The sequence below is a fragment of the Cnephaeus nilssonii genome, assembly GCF_951640355.1.
Source record: "Cnephaeus nilssonii genome assembly, chromosome: 14".
Classification (NCBI taxonomy): Eukaryota; Metazoa; Chordata; class Mammalia; order Chiroptera; family Vespertilionidae; genus Cnephaeus; species Cnephaeus nilssonii.
This window is the reverse complement of record NC_137085.1, coordinates 9,386,693-9,396,626: the sequence shown is the minus strand read 5'-3', so window position 1 is coordinate 9,396,626 and position 9,934 is coordinate 9,386,693. Positions and strand designations below refer to the sequence as shown.

Sequence of the window (9,934 nt, the reverse complement as noted above, 5' to 3'; positions counted from 1 at the left end):
TTCACTTTAAATATTCATGGTTATGAATTTTCTGTCTAACACTCACAGAATCACATGGTCTTCACCTAAACTCTGTCTCTTCTGCTCCAGTGGCTCCTTTTGGTGCGGCTGGACTGGATGCCCATTTTCCACTGCAGTTCCATTCAGCAACTGATCATTTTGAGAAGTGATACCAAGTTGTATATCCAGGATCTCCTAAGAAAATAAAGTGTTAATCCTTCAGTATGAAAGTATTTTATTTTAGTTGCCAATGGAATAAAGCCTTCTAAACATCTACCTGTGTTACTTACTTCAATTTGTTCACTCTGTCCATCAGGTTCATCAGTGTCAAGTGCCGAAAGCTCTAATTCAATATCCCTATCAGGCTTAGTATCAGTTGCATCTTCTGTATAATCACTCTGTAATGTAAAAAAAATAACGATTTTATACCTGTGGAAACTAGGGCTTCCCTTTTAAATTTAAGTGGGAATCCCAATAATTGATCTAAAAAATTATTTAAGGAATCTGGGACCACAATTTTATTGTTACTGTTAAGTTTTAAAAGCAAGCATATAAGAAAAAGGCACACTAAAGTGCACAGAGTAAAGACATAAACCTACGCACAGCAATAGCAAACAACAAATACATTTAAGCACGAAGCTGGTAGGTTCAGTTTCTTTACCTCTCCATTTCTCAATTCAATGTCCTTGCTGAGTAGATTTAAGGTAAGGTGACGGCCTTCATCCAGGGAATTCCACTTCTGTTGCATGGCCAGAGCATTGGCCTCCCTCTGAAGAAGCAATGAGTTACTCTTGGCCTAGAGGGGGGTGAAAAAGTAAAGTTAGCTTCCAACCACCATTCTATTTTTCAAAAAGTCAAAGCTGAGCGACACAGAACCTACCTGCTGAAGTTCAATGCTTAAAAGGTCTCCAGTACTGGAATGCTTTCTATGACAAGATAAATCAGTAACAATGAATCTGTCCCTTTAAAGAGAAACATGTTTATTGTAATAAAAGTAAAATAAGTGAAGCAGCTAAAGCAGTAATAACTATATTCTACATATGTTTTATGTAACAGATCAATCCTGAAAATCTCAGTCATAATTCCAAATGTAAAAGTAAATATTTTTTTCAGAAATTTGTTACATAGTTAAAACTAGCAAAGCACATTTTATGAATAATTGGGGATAGAATCTGTACTCTGAGGATATATACAAGTCTGAGAATAGAAAATCCTCAAGAATTAAGAGTAACCTTACCGTTCAATATAGTGTGCTGATGATGTGGACTCACTACCATAAGAACTCCACCTTGAATCAACAGCATTGACATAAGGGACATAATCTACAAAAATGTATAAAGAAACAATGATCAGAAAAGTAAAAAATCAGTATCTTTATGTGAATAGATAATTTTTTTTAAGATTTACTTATTATTATTATTATTTTAAATATGTGTGTTTTTTATTTCAGAGAGGAAGGGAGAGGGAGAGATAGAAATATCAATGATGAGAGAGAATCATTGATTGACTGCCTCCTGCACACCTGTGACTGGGGATTGAGCCTGCAACCCAGGCATTTGCCCTTGACTGGAATCGAACCCAGGACCCTTCAGTCAGCAGGCCAACGTTCTATCCACTGAGCCAAACCAGTTAGGGCATGAATGGGATACTTTTCAAAAAAGATCCATATTTTATCCAACGAGCCATGTTCTCTTGGCTAAACCATTTAATTCTGAGTTTCCTGTGGTTGTTAAACTGAGGATTAAAATAAAATGCTAAAGCCACTCCATCAACACAGGGAAGCAGCCAAAATGCGGAGACAAAGAAACATGTCACGAAGAAATGGAGGAAAGCAAACTATTGGACATAGAATTCAAAACCACATTTATAAGGTTACTCAAGAATCTTCTAAAAACCGCCGAGAAACTTGATGAGACCTACGAGGAGCTTAGTGAGACCTTCAAAAACCTTAATGAGAATGCCAAAAAAAATGGAAAAGGACCAGTCAGAAATTAAGCATACACTGTCTGAAATAACGAAGATACAGAAATTCAACTCTAGATCAAAGGACCCCAAGAATCAAACCAAAGATCTGAAATATGAGGAAACAAAAAACACCCAACCAGAAAAACAACAAGAAAAAAGAATCCAAAAATATGAAGATAGTGTAAGGAGCCTCTGGGACAACTTTAAGCGTACCAACATCCAAATTATTGGAGTGCCAGAAGAAGAGAGAGAGCAAAATATTGAAAACCTATTAGAAGAAATAATGACAGAAAACTTTCCCTACCTGGTGAAAGAAATAGACTTACAAGTCCAGAAAGCGCACAGAACCCCAAACAAGAGGAATCCAAAGAGGACCACACCAAGACACATCATAATTAAAATGCCAAGGGCAAAGGACAAAGAGAGAATCTTGAAAGCAGCAAGAGAAAAACAGTTACCTACAAGGGAGTACCAATACGAGACTGTCAGCTGATTTCTCAACAGAAACTATGCAGGCCAAAAAGGAGTGGCAAGAAATATTCAAAGTGATGAACAGCAAGAACCTACAACCAAGATTACTCTACCCAGCAAAGCTATCATTCAGAATTGAAGGTCAGATAAAGAGCTTCACAGACAAGAAAAAGCTCAAAGAGTTCATCACCGCCAAACCAGGATTATATGAAATGCTGAAGGGTATTCTTTAAGAAGAGGAAGAAGAAGAAAAAGGTAAAGATAAAAATTATGAACAACAAAATGACAACAAATACATATCTACCAACAAGTGAATCTAAAAATCAAGTGAATAAAAAATCTGATGAACAGAATGGACTGATGAATATAATAGAATCAGGGACATAGAAAGGGAATGGACTGAAAATTCTCAGGGGGAAGGGGGTGTGAGGGGTGCGGGAAGAGATTGAAGAAAAATCTTACACCTATGGATGAAGACAGTGGTAGGGGGTAAGGGCATGGGGTGGGGTGGGGAATTAGATGGAGGGGAGCTATGGGGGGAGGGGGGGAAAAGAGGAACACCTGTAATAATCTGAACAATAAAGATTTATTTTTAAAAAATGCTAAAGATAACAACAAAACAAAAAAATGCTAAAGAAAACTTTATCCTTTGCAACAGCATGAATGGACCTGGAGAACATTATGCCAAGTGACATAGGCCAGTTAGAGAAAGACAAGTACCATATGTGGAATTTAATGAACAAACTGAGCTACCAAGCAAAATAGAGACAGACTCATAGATAAAGAGCAGGCAGACAGCCTGGGGGATGGGAGATGGGAGGAATTGAGGGGGAAAAAAAAAGAGAGAGAGAGGGATAAAAAAAGAGAGAAAACTCATGGACACGGACAACAGCGTGGTAATTGTGGGGTGGGGGGTGGAAGTGGAGGTGAAAGAGGGCATAGAGGTGATAAATGGTGATGGGAAAAAATAAAATAAATAAATAAAATTTCAAAAACCAGGGCTGCCCTAGCCAGTTTGGATCAGTGGACAGAGCGTCGGCCTGCAGACTGAAGTTCTGCGGCCTGGGTTCAATTCTGATCAAGGGCACATGCCTGGGTTGCCAGCTGGATCCCCAGTGGGGGATGTGCAGGAAACAGCCGATCAATGATTTTCTCTCATCATTGATGTTTCTCTCTCTCTCTCCCTTCCTCTCGGAAATCAATAAAAAATATATTAAAACAAAACAAAAACAACAAAAACCACTGTGCTTGAGTATATCAGATGAGGTATCAGTTAAATGGGTTACCTGATATGCTGATGGGCTTAGTTGCACTTCCTTGGGAAGCAGTGGCCTGGACAGGGTCCGTGGTATGGTAACCTGTACGGGAAGATCTGGAAATTGCACCCCATTTTGAGATGATAGGTCCATCACTAAAAGGAATTATTGGGTCTTCTTCTTTTGTCCTTCTCTGAGTTTCAAATAAATGTACTCTTCTCTTAACATCGCCACTGTCTAGGTCCTGCATAAACCAAAGAAAATCAGTAATAGGATTATTGGCAATTACTTTAGCTAGTATTACAATCACATGCTTTCAAAAGACATGTAATTAAGTTTTCTGCTAAATTCAACACTAGCTGTAGATCTCAATGACAATCCAACATCTATTTTAAACCACCGAACTGGGCTCAGATAATTTAAACATTAAATTCAATTTAGTTCAGACTTACAGCAACAATGAAGATAAAAGTATTCAAACATTCTAAAACCTAAGTCAACATGCATAACAGCCTCCCAGCCCCTAGAATCATACCATTAACACAGCATTTGAATTAGCAATCACATCTCTGGGCTCTGAATCAATGACATTTATACAGGAGCCTATGGTGCCACAAGACCAGGGAGAATAATGGGAAAGATGGTCTTCTTCAAATTTTGTCCCACTCACACTGTCAGAGAGCTGATTAAAAAATAGAAAAAGGCACAGCCAATTAGTAAAAAACTTAAATTTATACACTTGTAACTAATATTAAGCAACTACTATAGAATACAGAGGACCTCATAGTGAATAACTAAACCTTCAGTGACTAAAAAAACTGTCATAAATAACACATAGTATTTTTACTACTTGTCTTTATATTATTTAGTAATAGAAAATAGAATGTCTTCTCCTTTTCCTTTAAGTGCTCATAAGGAATCCCTGATTGATACTATTAAAACCAATCAACAAATCATTTGCAGCATGCTTCTAACATAAGGTGCTCCAGAAAAAAAAAGGAAACAAACATACACATAGATTACAGTCCATGTCCTAAAGTAGTTTTATCATTTTGAGAAAAGGATAAGGAAATAAGGAAACATAACTGATAAACCATACAGTATTAAATAAAGGACAAACATAATGCAAAGAAGGCTCTGGATCTAGAAGGGGAAGTGGATAAATTTTAGAGAGACTATAAGGATAACTGTAGAACAAGAATACTAAAGTTGAAAGAATCATTAAATCTAGTTTATTAATTAAATAGATAAGAAAACTCAAGGCCAAAAAGATTAAATTACTTATCCCAGGTCATATTACTAATAGCAGATCTGAGTCTCAGGGAAATACTTTCTAAAGCATAGTATAAAAAATGTAAATCCAGTTTTCTATTATTAAGCAAGTGGCAAATCTTTCACTCTGTTGTCAAGATGTTTACCTGTTCTTAAGAAGTCTAAGTTTGATGAAAAAAATTTGGATCTAGTTTAAAAATTCAGTAGTTTATTGCAATATTCATGGATGGGCCCTGGCTGGGTTGCTCAGTTGCTTAGAGCATCGTTCTGATACACCAAGATTGCAGGTTTGATCCCCGGATAGGGCACATACAAGAACCAACCAATGAGTGCATAAGTAGATGGATCAACTAATCTCTGTTTCTCTCTCTCCTTCCCTCTCTAAAATCAACAAATACAAAAAATTTTTTTAAAGTTAAAAAAAGAAAAAAGAAATGTTCATGGATGAAAATAGTTGATGTCTAGGATTACTTCAAAATAATCCAGTAGGAAGAGTGGGTACAAATAAGGTTCACTGAGTTGATAACTGTGGAATCCAGGTGAGGGCACATGGGGTTTATTATACTATTCTCTCTACTTTTGTTTGAAAGTTTTCATAAGGAAGAGACTCAAAAAACTTTTTATATTAGAAACTCTAGGGATGGGGAATAAACTAGGAGTTTTTTTAAAATGGTGTGTTTAAATATAAAAGTACTAAAAACACCAGAATAGATTGAAATGATTCTGGTTTAAAAACTTGTTTTGTGATGACAAGAACAATAATTCATGATGTAAAACACCATGAATAATACAGTAGGCATTTCTGCACCTTTTGTAAAGTAGGGAAGAAATATCTCAGGTAGACCAAGATTCAAATCTCAGCTACTACGTATAGACTGAATTTATTAGTTGGGCAAATTACTTAATTTCTCTGGGTAGGATTCCTAACCTGCAAAATATGGATAACACCTACCTCCTAAGGTTTTTGTGAGAATTAAGTAACATTATGTAAATGCTTAGTACAGTGCCTGGCACAAGTAGGTGCTTCATAAATGGCAGATATAAATGCTGTTATTAACAAAAACCATAAAAAATAATGAGAACTCTACTGCTGAAAAGATTTTGAATTCTTGGTGAAAAAAGGACTATGTCTTAAAGGTCTTCAGTGTCTCACAAAATCTATCCATAATGCTTACAAATTTCACATGTGTTGAAGTAAATTCAGCTGCGAACCAAACCACTGCAAAATATCCACTACAAGCTAACCCTGGATTGAACGAGTGCTCTGAAGTCATTTGTTTGACCTATCCCTGCATCAAGTGATTGAAACCTTGCTTACGTCAGTGCGAAAGTCTACACTGAACAGAGGAGAAGGTGGTGTTGGAGACTGTGTTGCCACAGGAAGAGCTGGAGAGACAAGAGGTGCTTTCTGAGTGTGGTACTGTGCCCACTGTTCTGGCTTTCTTCTTATCTGCTCCTCGCAACTGGTCTTCAAATGACCACAAGGATCCTAAGGGGGGATAAAAGAAATCTTAATCATGTAGGGAACAGTAAACAAATTTAACTATATTCTGTGGGAATAAAGTAAACAATTTATTATATATTTGGGACAAAAAAACAATACAATAGGGAAGTCATCCTAGCATATTCTCTACACAACTAAATGAAAGGGTCAAGGTATATTTAAGTAAAATCTGAGCACTCACTTTTGGGGTTTTGGAAAGTCATTTGTATGAATGTGGAGGTACTGAAAGTAAACCCTATTCCTGTATTTTGAAGATTTCTTTTTACCTTCCCATCAGTTTCCTATCCAAACAACATTTACTGAGCATTAATACGTATCAGGTCCAGTTCTAAGAGCTTTGTTTTTCTGATTTAATCCTCACAACAGCCTTATGAGGTGAGTACTACTATTATTCCCATCAAACAGATGAAAAAACTAACACAGAGAATTAACTTCCATAAGTCACAGTTAGTGAGTGGAGGAGCGAGGATATATACCTGGGTGGTCTGACACCACACATTGGGTTCTTAACCATACACTTCAGCAGCATTCCTATTTCCATCATCACTTACTCTTGGTAAAGGCACAGTTGTCCTTGGTTCACTTGGTTGCTGACAAGCCACTGAATAATACCCATCTAAGGAGTTAAATCTTTCTCGCAAAGACGTCTGATAGACAGACGAGTGCATCACATCCATAGGAGGTAAAGAATTGCTTCTAATAATGTCATCTCGTTGGTACATAGGTGGACGCCAGATGCGCCTACTGTCGTACACAGGAGCATACATTCCAGAAGGTACTGGAGGAACTGGTCCATATGGCTGCGGAGGAGGAGGTTGGTAAGGAGAATTCATTCGATCCCGAGGGGAAAATGTACTGTAATGATCGGCATATGGCATGGAAGCAGGTGGGAGGGAGGACTCTGGAACATTATTGGACCTCACAAAGCGAGGAACACAGGGAGCCACACCAGCTGGTACCGTTGGAGGTGGTGGGTAGTATCCTTAAAAATTGGAAAGAGGAATATTTAATGTAATCTTAGTAAAATCCAACATTTTATAATGGTTTAAGTCTAAAGCAATCTTTAAATGTGGGAAAATAAAATAAGCTTTGACCTTACTTTAGTTACCCCTGCTTTTGAAAGAAGCTACACCCTTTCAAGACACCACTATATGAAAATCATTAACATTCATTACTTTGTTAAACTGCTCTCTAAAAACACATGATAGAGCTATTAACAGATGGTTGGTAAATTTCCTCCTAGGGCATCTATTGCCACAGGTTTTGAATTAAGTAATTATAATTACATCTTCGATTCTTAACCTTGTTGGGAGCTGAGGTTAAAACCTTTTTCAAAATATATATAAGTTGTGTGTTGTCTTTCCAAAATTACACCTAAGTATATAAATCAAACATTTTGCATATCATTTCAGGGGATTTACAGAACTCCCTGAAGCTCTTCTATGGACCCTATCTTTGATTCATAAGAATGACAACTCGCCGAAACCGGTTTGGCTCAGTGGATAGAGCGTCGGTCTGCGGACTGGAAGGTCCCGGGTTTGATTCCGGTCAAGGGCATGTACATTGGTTGCGGGCACATCCCCCGGTGGGGGGTGTGCAGGAGGCAGCTGGTCGATGTCTCTCTCTCATCGATGTTTCTAGCTCTCTATCCCTCTCCCTTCCTCTCTGTGAAAAATCAATAAAATATATTTTTTTAAAAAAGAATGACAACTCTAAAACTATTTGTATGTAGAATTATATATTCTTAGGGCAAAAAAGAAATTTAGTGGTCATGAAGTCCGAAGGATTATTTTTTAAGTGCAAATATTCTAGATAGACATAAATTATTAACTTACTTATCTAAGGGCAGCAAATGTTATATTAGTTTCTTTTTTTCTTAGAACTATCTAAAATTACTTACCTGTCTGTGGGTACTGTGGGACTTCAAAGGGTATCTGAGTTCTTGGATCTTGAAAATACTGAATGTTTTCAGAATGCTGAGGATATACTGGTACTCTAGTTATAAATGGGCTGGATTTTGGAGGCACAGAATTCAGTTCTGTTCCAACATTAGAGGGCCCAGCTGAGGTAGCTGCTACACTGCTTACAGGAGTCTTGGGTGGAGAACCAATTTTACTGGAGAGAAAATTTAACAAAAAGCAAATGATGAATCACTGTCTATGACTCTTAAGTCTTCCTCAGTAGGCATTTTTTTGTAATTATATAGCAAAACAACTAATAGAAAGATACTTTAGGAATTTCCATAGTGACAAGGCAATGAATTTCATTGCCACCTAATATTGCTAACTCACAGCAGCATCGTGACAGATCTCTGATAAGAACAAAAAGAAATACAAACAAATCCCAGGCACTAATGTGACCCATCAGTTTCTTTCCACTTGTTTTTTTGAACGAAAGTTTTTCCTATTGAAAAATTTTAAAAATTCCTTTTCAATAAGTCCTCAACAAAAACAACATAGTCTACCAGTAGTATTCTTAGGGACAAAGAAGACAGACATGAAAAGGGTTGTTCTATTAAGAGTTAGCTTAGCTGAAATATAAACACACAGAGGAACAGCCATTTTGTTAACTGCTATCTCTCCAGGACTTAGAACAGTTCCTGGCACACAGAAGGCACTAAATAAACATTTGTTGGACAAATGAAATAGTTCTTTGCCACGTAGTAAATATCTGTTGGATGTACAAAACTCCAATGAAATAGCTACTCATTAAATTAACACAACATACTCAAACTTTTTATCTTAAAAAAAAACACAAAAAAAAAAAACAGAGAAGGGAATGGAATGAAGTATACAAAGTGATGCAAAGCGAATGAAAAAAACAAACACAAAAACCAAAAACCCACAATGGATTTTCTTTGTTGAGTCACCAAGCAATCAGCTCCACAGGACCTCATCATGGCTTTTAAGAAGTCAAAGTTTTAGCCCTGACCAGGTTGTGGGTTTAGCCCCCAGGTCAGGGCACATACAAGAATCAACCAATGAATGCATAAATAAGTGGAACAACAAATCGATGTCTCTCTATCTCCTTTCTTCCCCCTCTCTAAATTCAATAAATACAAATTTAAAATTTACAAATTTAAAAAGTCCAACTTTCCCCAGACAAGACGAAACTAAAAGTGCATCACCACCAAAGCAGTATTAGAAGAAATGTTAAAGGGACTTCTTTAAGAATAGAAGAAAAAAAGATAAAAAAATCCTATATAATAAAAGGGTAATATGCAAATAAGATCAAACAGCGGAATGACCGGTTCTATGACATGCACTGACCACCAGGGGGCAGACGCTCAACACAGGAGCTGCCCCCTGGTGGTCAGTGCACTCCCACAGGGGGAGCGCCGCTCAGCCAGAAGCTGGGCTGACGGTGGGTGAGCACAGCGGCGGCGGTGGGAGCCTCTCCTGCCTCCGTGGCAGCACTAAGGAGCAGTGAGCCAAGCAGTAAGGAGCAGAGAGGTCCCAGACTGCAA

The 9,934-nt window shown here is 37.5% G+C and overlaps 1 protein-coding gene across 3 annotated transcripts in view; it reads right to left on the bottom strand.

The window, feature by feature from the left end:
* The window catches only part of RC3H2 (ring finger and CCCH-type domains 2), a 42,888-nt gene that overhangs the window by 6,387 nt on the left and 26,567 nt on the right, over nt 1–9,934 (bottom strand). Inside the window, exons 11-20 of one of the 3 annotated variants that reach the window (XM_079790632.1) lie at nt 8,369–8,583; nt 7,020–7,450; nt 6,283–6,453; nt 4,228–4,374; nt 3,723–3,936; nt 1,238–1,322; nt 881–926; nt 662–796; nt 291–398; nt 47–195 (exon numbers count right to left, since the gene is read on the bottom strand). In XM_079790632.1, the coding sequence (XP_079646758.1) occupies nt 47–195; nt 291–398; nt 662–796; nt 881–926; nt 1,238–1,322; nt 3,723–3,936; nt 4,228–4,374; nt 6,283–6,453; nt 7,020–7,450; nt 8,369–8,583 (1,701 nt within the window). Of the gene's footprint in view, nt 1–46; nt 196–290; nt 399–661; nt 797–880; nt 963–1,237; nt 1,323–3,722; nt 3,937–4,227; nt 4,375–6,282; nt 6,454–7,019; nt 7,451–8,368; nt 8,584–9,934 lie in introns of all 3 variants that reach the window. The other 2 variants (XM_079790631.1, XM_079790633.1) reach the window with 2 other exon arrangements.